At 42.8% G+C, this 15,971-nt stretch overlaps 1 protein-coding gene across 11 annotated transcripts in view; it reads right to left on the reverse strand.

Moving 5' to 3' along the window:
• Plekhm3 (pleckstrin homology domain containing M3) overlaps positions 1–15,971 on the reverse strand; it is a 159,082-nt gene that overhangs the window by 18,044 nt on the left and 125,067 nt on the right. For 10 of the 11 annotated variants that reach the window (XM_017596816.3, XM_017596815.3, XM_006245080.5 and 7 more), the window contains one exon: positions 9,997–10,154. The exons of the other annotated variant lie outside the window; for it this stretch is intronic. In XM_017596816.3, coding sequence (XP_017452305.1) covers positions 9,997–10,154 — 158 coding nt within the window. The remainder of the gene's footprint in view (positions 1–9,996; positions 10,155–15,971) is intronic. 11 annotated transcript variants of the gene reach the window in all.

Genomic DNA, 15,971 nt, shown 5'->3' on the forward strand with positions numbered 1-15,971 from the left:
GTGCACTGACAGTGTTTGCTTTGGAACCATTTACCAACAAAGGAATGTGTCAGGCTGATTAGTGAGAAAAGGGTATGTAATGTGTGTGTATTTAAGTCCACATGAGGCCATAATCCAGGAATTCAGTCTGTTTGAGCAAGGGCTCTCAGAAATGAAGGCTGAATAAATAGGAAGCTACGGTGGAACACTCGAGCTTCTGGATAGCACTTCTTTCCTCTCAAGCTTGGCTCACCTGCACCCCACCCCCCAACGCAGACCAAACATTTAACATGCAATTCTCTTAAAACTATAATGAACTAAACTAGATAAATGGGAAACTTTTGTCAGGTGGCTGGCCGATGAGCAGTATATTGTTTTGGTACATATGTGACAGCTTTATTGGACACCTACTCTCCATACATGCTCTCCATATGCCCTGTTGGTGGGCAAGTAAAATGCAAGTAGAACAGCAGAAAGGAAACCACTTTCTTTGAGATAGGGTCTCACTATGTAGCCTTGGCTGGTCTGTAGCCCAGGCTGGCCTCAAATTCACGTGGATCCACTTGCCTCTCGGGGATTAAAGGTGTGCATCATCACACCTGAGCTGAATGCCACTACTCAGGCTGAGCTAACAAACAAACAACAACAACAGCAATAGAACCCACTGTGTACTACAGCCTCTCCCACAGGAGGAAGGAATTAAGCATTTTACATCACAACACAGTTTCCTAGTCACTTGGAAAGCAAACCTTTGTTCAGGTTTGCCTACAGCTGGGTATTTGGAACTGCAGTGCGTGAGGTGTGTGAAGAAGGGCAGACAGCTCCAATGGACAGAACCGTGTCTATGCCCCTTAGGGGCAGGCAGGGCGGTAGTGAAGTCAATCGCAACTGACAACAGCATTTTCAATAGGTCACACATACTAGGACATCTACTCTCCATGTCCTTTTGCAAACTGGATGTTTTGGAGTTTGGCCAAGTAGGTAAGAGTAACAGGCTTCAGGTTTAAGTTCCTTGGAAGGGATTTGTTTCAAAAACAATTTCCCCTTTCCCTTTCTTATGTGAACTAACCTGACAATGAGGAGTTCTGTTTGGAGCCTCACTTGCTATGGGCATTTCTGTGAGGTCAGTGTTCATTCTCAAGATAATCTGTGAAGTTCTTTCACAGTGTGAAGACCGGATGTGTAAGAGTGTGTTGTTAACTTCAAGTGAGCCATCCTTACTTCTTGGAGAAGAAAGCAACTACGTGTACACAAAGAGAAACTGGAAGTAATGTTCAGGATGTATGTTTCTTTTTACTGTTGTTGTTGTTATTCGTTTTTATTTTTTAGGACATGCGGTCTCATAGGAAGCTCTGACTGACCCGGAATTCACTGTGTAGACCAGACTGGCTCTAAACTTGGAGATCACCAGTCTCTCTGCCTTTCTAGTACTGGGACTAAGTCTTACATTCAAAACTTACCTTAAAACAACAAACCCTTTTAGAATAGTAACGCCTGAGCTGCAGCTGCCCTGGGGACACACAGGAAGAATGTCATTTCCTTATCACACCTCTATAATGTTATATTATACACTGGGAGGCCTTCAAATCCTCTCAATTAGCTAGTTCATTTAAAAAATGTCAGCATCATGGACTAACAAACAATACTGTCTATGGAATGCACACACCAGAGGACACTAAGCTCAGTGTTGTGTACAGTCAGATAATCTTCTTACCCGCATCTGGAATGTAGCTCAGAAGGGTACAGTGGTCAGAGTCTTGGAGTGACATATTTTCTCTATTTAAATACCAGTGGAGACAACTTTCCTGTCATCTGAAAAAAAATTTAGCCAAGCCAAATGGCTTAGGACAGAAGGTCACCACTGACTTGGGAGGCTGTCTGAGCTCACGGGACTCTTTCAAGATGCACATAGAGTGTTTCAAAAGCACTTAAGTGTTTAGGAATGGCGTCTTCACAGACACACTGAGATGGGATAGGTATCTTCTCAGCAGAACCAGGAAGGGTCCTTAACAACAAAAGGTATTAGTGAAGTGTGGAGATGATGGGAAGAAAGCTGTATAGAAGACAATTTAAAAATTTAAAAGAAAACAAAATCTAAGTTCTGGACCACTGTGGACTTAGGTGGCTTCTTGGCTCACGTGCTCATTGTTTCTTCGTAAGTCTTGGTGTAGAATTGCTAATCGTCTGCCCTGCAATTCTTTATAGTTAGAGCTCTTACTTCTTATTTTCTCAGGAGTGCGTTGTCTCTATTTCTCTAGGTTGTGCGGTTTTGCCATTGTCTTAATGGAATGTTTGTTCCTCCTAAAGCCTTGCTTCCCTTGCATCCTCTCACAGGTAAATGATGGATTAGGATTAGGTCTTTCTATTGTATTTAAATCTTGTAGTCTGGACATTACGAGTTTCTTAGTTAAGGAGATGTAGGTGTTTCAGTTGTGTCTGAGAAGCTTGGGATAGTGAAACCACAGTCTGGAGTTAAGACAAGGTACTCTTAGCTTCATGGATAAGCTCACTGCCTGGGGATGCAGGGAATCAACCGTTTTCTTATCCCCCGTCACAATAGCCATTCCTCCACTTAACAACAGAAATGTGTATCTGTCCCATCCATCTGCCCATGGCTTACTGCTCCAGGTGTCTAAACTCCCGGGGCAAATAAAGGACAATTGAAAAGCACGTCTCTAAAGAGGCACCTTTAAAGGCAGATCTAGCTATCTTTGTAATTACTCTTAGGTGCACCCTGAAGACTTCTTTGAAAACTTCAGCTAGTCTTCAAAGAAGACCTACAGAAGAAGCAGTGGTGTGTAATGAACTGCGTGGATGTTGAGTCACATATAGTTAAGTGTCTTGCCTTATCTGTTGAGGCAAGTCAACTGTTTTCTCTGAACTTAAGTTTCCTTATCATTAAAGCAGAGGTGGGCCAGGGGATGGCTTAGTGCATAGTCACTTACCACCAAGCCCTGATGACTTGATTCCCAGATAGAGAGGGCTCCCACAAGCTGTCCTCTGACTGCCACATATGTTCTAAGGCACAAGTGTTCACACACATATGTGCACATACATAAACTAGAGTTTAAAAGAGAGGTAGCACTTACAGGACAGGCAGAAGAAAGAACTGCCATGTGTAAACTGCTAGAAGTAGTGCTGGTTAATGCCAGCCCCCATGATTCTAGCATGTTCTCTACTTGTTCCAGGAAGATTCCCTACACATGGAAACCCTACACTAAGGGCATATTTTCAAGTTACAGTCAGGAAGCATCCTCTTAGATAACGATTTAAGGAAAAGAAAGCCCAAGTTGACCAATGTTTGTTATATGGTCATAATTGAAAAAGCAATGTAAACACAGTATATTCTAAAACCCATTTACCAAGGTCAGTGCATTAGAGCAGCACAAATATCCCCAGAAACCACGGAAGGGTTCTTCGCTTCCTACCATGCACATCACCACGCAGATGAGGTCTAAGCCTACTTAGCTCCGACATGCTTTTAGCAGAACTTTCTCGCGGCTCTTCTGTTCCTAAAACTGTATACTACAGCAAGGATCATGCGTATCCACTGGATCTCTAGCAGCTGGATGGCTCTATACTGGGAACACATTCAAGAAATCGTTTCCTGAGAGAGTAGTTCTAATATTGTGAGAGTGGTGTGTGTGTGTGTGTGTGTGTGTGTGTGTGTGTGTGTGTGTGTGTGTGTGTGTGTATGTGTCTGTATATGTGTGTGTGTGCGTGTGTGTGTGCGCGAGTGTGTGTATATGTGTGCATGCGTGTGTGCGTGTGAGTGTGTGAGTGTGTGTGTGCGTGTGTGCGTGTGTGTGCGTGTGTGTGTGTGTGAAGGTTCATGTGTGGTAGTCAGGTATAGATCCTCACATTTCACCTGCTTGACATGGGTCTTGTACTGGTTGTTTGCTGTGGCTGGGTTCTGGGGATTCCTCTTTTTCCACACTCCATCTCATAGCGCCGAGGCTCTAGACCTGTGTGCACCGTATTCAGCTCTTACAGGGGTTCCTGGGCTTCAAACTCAGGATGCCATCTTTGCATGTCAGGGATTTTACTCATTGAGCCAGCTGCCTACCTGTGAAATTTTTTTTTTTTTGTAAAATTAAACTAAAATAATACTGAGAAGGTAAAATTAGGTTCTATAAGGATAACAAATTCACGTAAGTATCTTATTTCTAAGATTTTTAAATATAGATAGTATGGAAAATTTCAAATCGACTCAGAAATACAGAGCACAGCACAACACCTCTGTGTACCTATCACTGAGCTTCACCCTTGCTGACTCTTGGCACTCCTTCATTTGTATCTATCCCTTTACCCCACAGTAGATTATTCTGAGGTGAATCTCATGTGTCATATTCATTCATTCACAAAATTTCAGTGGCACACGGACCTCATTATTCAAATTACTTATCACACTTATTTATCACATCCCACACACAGGCATGTATTTCTCACTCAACGTTTTCTTTGCTAAGTTCTGATTTTCCTTTTGTCTTTTCCTAAAGACCTGTATAAACTGCTCTTAGGGTTTACCTGGAAATGGAACACTAGGAGGAAGCACAACGGTCCATGAGAAATATTATCACCCTGGATTTCAGGAAAGATGGTCAAGGTTCCTTCTGAATCACACATTTTGCAAGCTGGGAGAGCTGCCTGGGACCAGCAAGTGAATGACAATTCTAAATAGCCATGGATTTAGCACCACTGCACAGAAGCCTCTCACATGGGGTGAGGCCATTTTGGTGAGAATTCAGAGCCTTGAGAGTCATAATATCTTTGAATATACTTTTTCATATAATATCTTTGAAGGTTTTAGACTTAAACCAAAATTTCCAGAAGATTCTGTGTGGAATTCATGTCAAGAGAACAAGTCTAAGGACTTGTGGCATTTAAAAATGTGTAATGCCTCATGCTCAGATTGTGACCTCTGTGGTCATTCTCAGTAAAGGAGAAGGCTTCGTTGGACATGTGGCCACCTCATGGATGAGGCTGAGAGATGTAAAGCATGAGCCTGAATCATCTGGTCCAGCCAGGAAGGGAAATGATGAACAGCAAACCAGCAAACAAAACGCACAATGGTTGAGCTAACTCAAAGGGACCCTGGAGCCAATGCAGAACTTGAGTGCAAAGCTGAAAAGGCTTGAACAATAAATCAATACTGTACAACCCAAGGCACAAAATAACTACACATGCTCTACACTGACAAGAATAGCAAACATGTTTTAAAAAAAGTGAATGAGAGAAGAGGACAGACCTCCCCAGCAGGACTGCAAACAATTCTGGCACGCTCTGCTCACAGGCAGGTGGAACCTGAGAGACTCATGTGATCCCTTTCAAAGATGACTACATGAGAGGGGTGGAAGAGAAACTTTATAGCAGAGAAGTGTCCCACAACCCTGCAGTGGTAAGCCAGGAAAGTGCTGTGTTTGTCACATGTGATAAAAATGGTCCTTTACCTACACAATCTTTCCTACCCCCATCCCAAAAGCATAGAGCCTAGTCTAATTTTACTGTTGCTGTTTTTAGAGATTGTTTTTTGCTATACGTTGTCTAGGCTGGTTGGAACTTGTTATATAGCTCAGGATGTCTTCAATTCGTGACAGTCTTCCTGCCTTGGCTCCTGAGTTTCTGGGATTACAGATAAGCTCAATCATGCTTGCCCTTAGTCTAAGCTTGAAAAGACAAAAATCCCAGACATTCCCAACAGTGTCCTTCAAAACTAAACTCTCAAGATCATCAAAATTAGTGAAGTTTTTGAGACTGTCCTAGCTGAGACTGTGACGATAAAGTTCTGAAAGATAAAATTCAACGCAAAGTACTCTTCTAGGATAGAAAAGGGATGAGGCAAAAACTAAGGAAATATGGGAAAAAACCAAAGCTCCAAACCCAGGGACCTTAGCTAATGATGAATCACTGGTGTACTAATTACAACTGATGCAATACCTCGTGTGAGGTTGAGGAAGCTGGGGCTGGGTGGTGGGGCATGCAGTGTGTGGAGCTCTGCACTACCTTTGCACTTTTTCTGTTCTAGTAAAGCCTGCTTAAACCTATTCCACTTTGATGTTTGAGTCAGCCTGTCGCATGGACTCCTCTGGAGGCTCTAGAGTGACAGTTAACAGAGCTCCCTTAACTAAGTCACTACCTAAAGACTATACATGGACTGACCCTGGACTCTGACCTCATAAGTAGCAATGAATATCCTAGTAAGAGCACCAGTGGAAGGGGAAGCCCTGGGTCCTGCTAAGACTGAACCCCCAGTGAACTAGATTGTTGGGGGGAGGGCGGCAATGGGGGGAGGATGGGGAGGGGAACACCCATAAGAAAGGGGAGGGGGGAGGGGGATGTTTGCCCGGAAACTGGGAAAGGGAATAACACTCGAAATGTATATAAGAAATACTCAAGTTAATTAAAAAAAAAAAAAAAACCAAAAAAAACAGAGCTCCCTTAGTGTGAACCACTGGTACCGGCATCCATGCCTTACTATATGACACCACTGAGGCAGTGCAGCCCTATTCCAGCACTGACATGTTATTTTATCCACAGTCCACGGGCTATGTTCATTCTGTACTGTCTACTTCTATGGGTTTGACAGATGTGTATGATGTCATGTTCACATAACTACAGCATCACACACAATAGTGCCCTTACAACCTGCTTTGCCTAGTTACGTCCCCAGTCCAGAACCCTGACCACTGGTGACCTTTACCACCTCTACAATTTCGCATTTTCTACAATGCCACAGAACTTTGTAGCCTGTACATTTATCCCTTCTATTGGAAACTACCATCCCACTGTATGGATATATTACATTTTGTTTATCCATTCACCTACTGATGGGCTGGTTCATATTTGCTTACAGTTTTGGATAGTTAGGAATAAAGTTTGTATAAACATTCCTGTGTATGCTTTTATATGAATGAACACATTCAACTTACGTTATTTATAAGTTTTTTGTTTAATATCCAAATGCTCTTGGATTTTTTCTGGCCTTTCTGTTGTGAATTTCAATTGTGTGTGTGGTAAGTGTGTACATGTGTATGTGGGTGTATGTGCCTACAAGTATGGATGCAGAAGCCAGTGAGGACAGTGGATGTCTTCCTCTTTCTTTCTCCACTATTGTTGTGAGTCAGATCTCTCATGGAACCTGAAGCCCACTATTTCAGCTAGGCTGTCTAGCCAATGAATTCTCAGGACTTGTCTAGCCACTCGGAGCCAAGACACCAGGGTTCAAGGTAAGCTTGGCCTGCCTCAGCTTTACGTGGGTACCAGGGATTCAAAGCTATGTCTAGTAGCTTGCATGGCAAGCACTCTTACTCACTAAGCCATCCCCTTACCCTATTACTAATTTCTTGTTTAATACATGATCTTTCTAGTGGGTGGACTTTGTTCAGGTTTGTCTTATTTATGCCTTCGAATGCCATCTCTTGTGAACACTCCACACGTGCTTGAGCAGAACATGCATTCTTATGTTGTCTGGCAAGTGTTAGCCTGAGACAGGCAGTGATGTTTAGTTTAAGGACATAATTGCTCAGGACCTCTGTGTGCTAGAGCTGTCCTTAGAGAGAGGTGACATCTCTGTTACATTTATTTCTCCATGAAGTTCTATCAATATGTGTTAAAGATATGCGTGTGTGTGTGTGTGCATGCGCACGCACAGCTTCAAGTCAATTTCTTTTTCTTTTCTTTTCTTTTTTTTTTTTTTTAAAGAATCAGCTCCTTTGTTTTTGTGTGAAGCACCAGCATTTTTTTAAAATATTCAAGAAGATTCACATATGAAGCCATGTGGCCTTGGTTCAGGAGGCCTTAAAAGCAGTCATTTTCTTTCTTATAAATCTATTTGAATTTCTATGAATTTCAATTTATATTCTCCTTCCTGCTGGTTTGGGGTTGGTTGTTCTTCCTAGTTCCTAGAAGTATATGTTTAGATTACTGACTTAGATTCCCTTTTTTCAAACATCGCTGTTTAGAGCTCCAAGTTCCATGAAGCTACGTGTATCTAATTTTGACACTGAGATATGACAGTGTCATCTGCTAAGTTCATGCTCAAGAACTGCATATTTAAATTGAAAAGGACATCTTACAATGTTCTAAGTCAATTCACGGTTGCCCTGGGCTGCAGTCATAGCCGCCCTTGGCCTCATGTAGCTTTCGTGGTCCAAGGCCCCAGCTAGACAAGCCCACTGGCTGGCACTGCTTTAGCTCGACTCCACATTGCTGGGATTTCACTTTCATTCAGCTAAAATTTCTTCAAAGTTTCTCTTGTGATTGCTCCTTCAACGTATGTAATTCAGAAGTATACTGCTCAGTTTCCAAACATTTGACGGGCTACCAGGCACCTTTCTAGTGTAGACTTCTTCTTCTTTTTTTTTTTTAAACTTTTTAAGACTTTATTACAGATGGTTGTGAGCCACCATGTAGTTGCTGGGACTTGAACTCAGGACCTCTGGAAGAGCAGTCAGTGCTCTTAACCACTGAGCCATCTCTCCAGCCCCCTGGTGTAGACTTTAATCTTATGTGCTAGACAATGCATACGGTGCAGTTTTGGTCTTAAGTTTATTGAGATTTGTTCTGTGACACGACATAATGGCTTATTCAGTAGAAGCACCTTAGCTTTTATTATTCATTTTTATCACAATACGTGCAATAAAGCTTGGCCCTCAAGGTCTCCAGTTCATGAGTTTTAGCAGCCACAAGATTGTGACCATCACGGTAGTCCAGACCCTGTAACATTTACATCATCAAAAACCCCTGTGTTCATTAGAAGTCTGCCTTTCCCCTTCCCTCAAGCCCTCAAGCCCCAGGATCCGCTTATTTGGGGCATTCCACATAAAGGGAATCGTATATGTAGCTTTTTTTGCATCCAGCATCTGTTAACATGTAACAATTCTATATTCCTTCTCAAGGCTAAACAGTAGTTCACTGGGAGCATACACCAAATTTTGTTTCTTCATCAGTTGACAGGCATTGAAGTTGTTTCTTTTTTATGATTTTATAAATGTTGATGCTGTGAACTTTGTGCAGAAGTTCTTAGGTGAGAGTGTATATCCTACTAGGATCTAATCTATATACTAGAAACAAAGGACCCACACTCAGGAAACTGGAATCAGGACTCATGTGTATTTGCATATCCTTCTATGTACAGGCTAACCCAAGTTCTTCACTGTTTACAAATAGTCTCTGAGTTTAAAGGTAGCCAAGAGTGCTGAGTCAGCGCTCACTATGTCCATGCCGTTCTACATGCTTAGCCTCTGCTGGCCGTGTGCCTCACCTTCTGTTCTGAATCACAGTCTTAGTGAGTTCTGCAGGGGAGAAATGAGCCATGACATCCATGGCCAAGGAAGCACGCGCGCGCGCGCGCGCACACACACACACACACACACACACACACACACACACACACACAGTGTTTCTATTATGTTTCAGGGAGGAAAGGAAAAGTGATGTGTATTGTTTTGTGATTTTAGAGAAGCCATAGTAGAAATTCTGATCCAAGTTAGAGGGAAAATCATCCATTAAGGGGGATCTGTTGATTCTGTTGATGCCCAAACATTACTTTGGTTAGAACACTAATCCCACCTGAACTCCCACTTTTCTCTCTTAAGGCCTTAAAACTTTCATCTCTGCTGTTGTCCGTGGGGAATGTGTTCCCCACCAGGAATGTGAGCTGGAGGTCTATCGGTCAGTCTAGGCCTGGCCTTCCCATTTCTTTTCCCTGTAGCTCCGGAAAGCTGGGTGGGCACCCCTACCCCCATCTCCATTCGAGGACGGCGTCTGAGCACGCACGTCATTACCTAATAAATTAGAGGGAGCATCTGCAGCTCTGCTGCTTCCTTCTTCATAGAACTAGAGAGTGGGACTGGAACTAAACGGGAAGCAACGGGAGAAGCCCCTGTACAGAAACGAGGGGAAATCTGACTCCAGTGACTGTGAGAGACGATGCTTAGCTCAGAGCTATTCTGATCTGGCCAGGCAAAAGCAGACATGACTCTCACATACATTTCTGTAGAACCAAGTATTCTGTACCTGCTTGTTGAAATGTCCTCGAAGGGGTAGAGGATCTCGCCATTGTTACAGATTTCACAGATGAAGCCTTTCTGGCTACAGAGACTGCAGCTGTAGACGTGTGCGGTGGCGAATTTAATGACCTTGCCCAAGAACGGAGCCAGCTTTCCCTCTATCACCTGTGGAAACAGAAAAAGATCAGGAAGCCCCGTGTTGAGAACACAAGGCCTTGTAGACGTGGGAAGGGAGGGCAAGGCCTCCTCTCCTTTCCCAACAGGAAAACCTCTAATTATAATTTCCCAGCAGCTCAAGGGAGACAAGGCCCAGGACTTTGCTCCAAAAGAACGGGTTCATCCACTGGGGCTTGAGAATGAAGATGCCAAGCTTCCTTTGTGTTCCTCTGGCTTTGCAGTGGTGTGGGGCATGGTGACCCCCACTTGAGACAAGTTCAGGTAGGGGTGGCAGAAGAGGAGGGAGGCAAGTTTTAGGACATGCAGGGAAATATAGGCATAGTGCCTATGTGATTAAGTCAGCAGCACAGCTTTCTGATTAATTCATATGATTTCATCTCCAGTCTCTCCCCCAAGAACATATAACAAATATGGAAAAATGGGTTCCTCATGCTGCTGGTAAATGTAATAGCTTAAAAAGGGTGTAACCTGGGATTTTGAGGGCCATTTTCGGTTTGTAATTTTACATTTCCTAATTTTCTTAATGATCAATTTTTTAAAATGGGTTTTTTTTACATTAAGAATAACACAAAACAAAAATGTTTGTCTACATCTGAAAAAACAAATGACCTAGCCAAACCAGCCTGAATTCCAGCATGATGAGAAGCCTTGCTGCATGATCCCCCCAAGGCAAGGGCCATCCACAAGACTGCTGATCCCAGCATGAGCCATGGATCTGCCTGTAGCCCCTCCCCACCATCACTGTATGTGCTGGCCCGCAAATGTTGACAAGTTTGGAACTCACTGCAGCCACTTACTACTATCAACTACTATTACTACTGCACTTAAGTACTGCTCATGGGCTTCAAAGACCTCAGCACCTCACACAGCAATAAGAACGAATCTGCCTTTATTTCTGTACTATTAATACGAGCTGACTTTGATATCAGGAAAGAAGATGAAACAATAGCTACCTGGATACATGTTTGTTTTCCCCCAAATAAGTATCTAGTTAAAATGACAATTTTACCTCCAACTAACACCTAAGGGAGGCACAGAAAGACTTCAAGGAATATGATCTGTCCTTTATTTACAAACAAATGAGGCTATACTAGAGATGGAAATGGAGAAGGATTTTAAGCCTTAGGAACAATACCACGATGCTAACAACTTCAGCAACGGTTAATTCAGGGGAGAGGAACAGTCAGAGATGCTGGGTTGCTGCTTGGATACTGTGTGCCTTTGCTTTTACACAGTGGCGAATGCATGTTATTTATACAGTGGTGAATGCATGTTATTTTGCAATGAAATACAAAAAGTGATTATAAAATCAGGTTTGCTGCCTTTCAGGGTGGATCTTTTCCTAACAGGGAGGTAGAGATTACAGTGGCTGATTTCTGAGCATGTGGTCACCTCACTTCTCTCCATAACCTAGAGGAAGCTGTGGGTACACTAGCCCTCTTTCAGTTCTGTTCTCTCAAGGACCATTAACTCCAATAACTCCAGTAAGGCACACACCTAACACCAATATCTGATACACACTGTCTAAGGAATATCCAGCCACCAAGTTCTGTCCCCAAGCTTCAGAGTGCTGTTGGGTTTGGTTTCCTTTCTGTTCCTTAAGCAATCATGATTAATGACTCATTCAAAGAGAGGCCTGAGGACTTAGGATGGTCTGAAAGGCAGGTGACTACAGGTGATGAGAAGTCCCAGAGAGAGACATATGCTTTCATCCAGGATCTAAAAGAGCCTGAGCACCATGACCTAAGTTTTTCTCTATCTGGAATTCACCAGGACAAAAGTATGGGCATTCTGAAGGCTCCTAAAAAATTTCACCAACTTCAGACGGACAGTGCTATATATTTATCCGTGCTTGGGGAAACTAATGATCTTTTAGAAATTAATTTGCAATACCTAGTCTCTCTATCACAGCACCCCCCTCAAACCTCCATTTTACTGTTTCACTTTTTATTACTAATAAGAATCTGTTTATCCTCTTTGAAGCTACTTCTTTTTAACTTTAGGCTATATCAAGGTTAAAATTTTTAATATTATTTTAGTTGTTGCTGGATTAGGATATTTGCATCCAGTGACAGAATCATACTACTGAGTTTTCACTGATGATTGTCTCCGGGGTTCTCTGAAAGCATAAATTTAGAGTAATAATAGTGTTAGTGGCAATTCTTGCTGTTTCATTGACAGCCAAGCTGGAAATTATGCAGCTGCTGTGAGTGATTTACTTCCAAACACTGATGCTCTATCTGTCACTCATATTATCTTACTGATTCTTTCTCCCATTTTTTAAATAACAGCTTTAACCACACAATTCAGTCATTTAAATGTAAACCTTGGTTTATTTAAAGTTACATGCCTTACTACAAACAGTTTTAGAATTTCCCCAGCTCCCCTTCTAGCTCCCATGTATAGTAGTTAAGTTTCCACTGCCATTTTGCCTTATTTTCCCAAGTTCTAGGACCCAGTAATCTACTTTCTATCCCTGTAAGGCTATTTCATAGAGATAGAACCATATACATGTATGTGTGTGCACATGTGTGTGAGTGTGAATGTGTGTCCATGTGTCTACATGAATGAATGTGTCTGTGTGTCTTCTCTCATTTAGCATAGTGTTCTGAGGTTCACGCTCTGCTCCTTTAACCGAGTCTCCAGGTTCTTAGCACTCTCTTTACATTACCAAGATACCTGCGCTTTAGTCCCGGAAGCTGTCTTTCCCTTTGATCTGCTAAGCACACGCATAGACAGTTTTGAAACTACTCTCATTACTTATCACCTCTCAAGTCTTCAGTGAATCCTCATTTCATCCCTAACAGAAACCCTTCCCTGACTTAATAGAATCTTACTAAATGACTATGTCCCTGATGCTGGATACAAGAGAACTGTGTATAACCAGACCTTATATCTCCCTTGCTTGGCAAGGTCTCCAAACAGGAACCCACATACCAACCCAACTGCCATGTTCAGTCTGAGCAGTTGTGAGCCCTCTTGCTGACACAGGATGTACTTGCTCTTGTTCCTGTCCTTCCAGGTAATTTCCTCTGGGAGGGTGTGGCTTTGTTTCTCACCACTCATTTAAATTTCATGTAGGCTCTGTGGCTCTCTGTTCAGTCTGGGCATCTTCAGTTGTGGGCCTTCTCTCATTCTGTATAACAGTCACAGACTTTCTACTTTCACACTAGCTAAAGCAACCTAAAACTCACGGCTGTTAATTTCTTTACTACTGTTTACATGACCTTGCTTATGGTGTGTTGAACATTTACATGCTTACCATACAAATGTGAGGACATCTGACCACTCTTACCTATAACGTGAGACCTCCACATGGGACAGCAAAAGGAGAACAAGCTGCTCTGTGGCAGCAGTGAGCCTGATTTAAAATATCCTTTCCCTGTCAGGCACCTGAGTGAGGGTGCTACCTTGTGTTTTCCTGCTGCCTGCAGCTGAGTGAGGGGCTGTCTGGATATCACAAACACTTTCAGTCACCGTGCTGTGTGGTTGAAGAAGGAACCCCAAGCCAGCACTGGCAGAACGGCAGGTGGTTCAGTCACTCTGGACTCCGACTTACTTTGTAGTTGATTGGCTCAGGTTTGGGGCCAGGTTTCCTAATGGCTGAAGCTGCTTAAAGATTTTTTTTTTTTTACCAGAAAAGTGAGGTAATAGTCTCAGGTTAATTTTAGAATTTATAAACATTCCATTAGTACTATGGAAAGGAAAAACTTTATGTATTCTGCCTTTGAATGCAATAACTAGCAGCCCTGGGAAGAGGATTGGCTGTCACAGCCTCTAGTTTAGAGGTTGCATCACTACGAAAAGTGGGCTCCCTGTGTGCTGTTCTGTAAGGTTTCTTTTAAAATATAAGCCATACCTTTATGTGGATAATGACTCAAACATATACAAGTGCCCTCTCTCCCACAGCCTTCCCTCTACCCCCTAAAGGCCTTACACCTTTGAATTCTACATCCTAGTCATCTTGGTACGGCTTAAGTTAGGACCCTATTCTGAAAGCACTAGGAGGATGGAGGACACTTCTATGAGCACAGTCTACTCCCTCAGTGTCCAGCTGAGAATGAAGCCAGAACAAAGCTATCAGGACCACCTTGCCCAGAGACAGAATGGGCAAGGCGAGAGTTAAAGGCGAGAGTGTTCTGTCCAAAAAGTACACAATCTTAGGAAAGTCAGATGGGGGAACTGAATTCTGCTGTCACGTAAACGGTGTCTCCTCTATAAAGTTCAACAGAAAGAAAGTCTTACAAATGTTCTACCCAGGCTACAGCTGATTAGTGTAACTGGGATCATGCCACACCCAACAAGTAAAAAGTATTCTGTTTTCGTTGTTTTGATCTTGCCATGTCTTTTTTTTTTTTAAACACAAGATTTATTTATTTATTTATTATTTATTTACTTACTTATTTTATGTATGTGAGTACAGTGTCGCTCTCTTCAGACACACCAGAAGAGGGCATTGGAGCCCATTACAGATGTTTGTGAGCCCACATGTGGTTGCTGGGATTTGAACTCGGGACCTCTGGAAGAGCAGTCAGTGCTCCTAACCACTGAGCCACCTCTCCAAGACTAGCCTAGTCTTAAACTCACAATCTTCCTGCTTTAGCTTCCCTAGTATTATATTGTGGTGTGAGCACAAAAGTATTTTCTTAATAAAACTGGTCAAAGATAGTTAAAAAGAGAAAATGTATGGCACAGGTTTGCTTCCCCACAGCTTAGATGTATTTTCCAGTGTACAGTAGTTTGCTTCATTAAAGGATCTCCAAAGAAGCTGTGATCACACAGCTTTTGTCAACTCTCACACTTCATTGTCTCTGGGTTTGGGAGGCAGGGGCACACTGTGAGGCTGTTCTGAGCGCAAATGGTAGCTATCTACCTTCCAGCTGGGAGACTCTGGCAAGTTACTAAGCTCCCTGAGCCCTGGTTTCCTTAACTAAAACTAGCTAATGTTTACATATAGGGCTGAAGAAAGGGTCAGGCTTAGTGCACTGGGCACCAGAAGTACTGTGTCTGACGGTAGGTACTTGGTCAGTGACTGCTATCTTCTCTTAATTTAAATAAAAATCTTCAATGATTTAGATGAATTTTCTTACACATACTTTAGGTCTATAGTAGGAGTACGAAAGAAAGGTGTGGAATTCACATGTCACTTTTCAAAAGGCAACACATGGCTCTTCTGTCTGGATGCAATCAGGAGGAAGAACAGTAAAGTGGACACATCCTCTGCTGCTCAGATTGCTCCGGTCCACAAGTGAACATCTCACTCTGGCCAAGGCTAAAGGCTGGAGAGACACTTGGCATATCTCAAACATGATTAAAATCACATCTTGGCAATACTTGGCAACTGCCTGTTACTCCTTTCTGATCTGCAAGTAAGGAAGTCACACATAAGTCTGCTTAACAACCCGTCGCAGTCGGAAAGGCGCTTCATCTGCAGCGTCAGTGCGTGTGTAAGGAGACGATCAACCCGCTCTGTAACAAGGACAGTGGGCCTGTGGGATGAGGCCTCGCTATCGTTCCATTTATTTCCTGCGCACTGCATGTCTACGTGAATAATCTCACAACAAAGCAATTAGCAGGAAACATATGTAGTTCTTCCACCAGCCTCCGTGCCCTCTGTCCTCAACCTCATCCACTTTCCCCACGTACCCAAGTTTTCCTTGAGAAAAGGCAGATGTCCAAACTGCAGTCAAAGTTTATTTCTGTTTTCCATTAGACTTAATTTCTTGTACTGAATAAGGTACCAATCGACCTGTTTACTTGGGGAGTGCACACTGACTGAGTGTTTAAAGAATAGATAACTCCATC

Source organism: Rattus norvegicus, chromosome 9 (assembly GCF_036323735.1).
Source record: "Rattus norvegicus strain BN/NHsdMcwi chromosome 9, GRCr8, whole genome shotgun sequence".
NCBI lineage: Eukaryota > Metazoa > Chordata > Mammalia > Rodentia > Muridae > Rattus > Rattus norvegicus.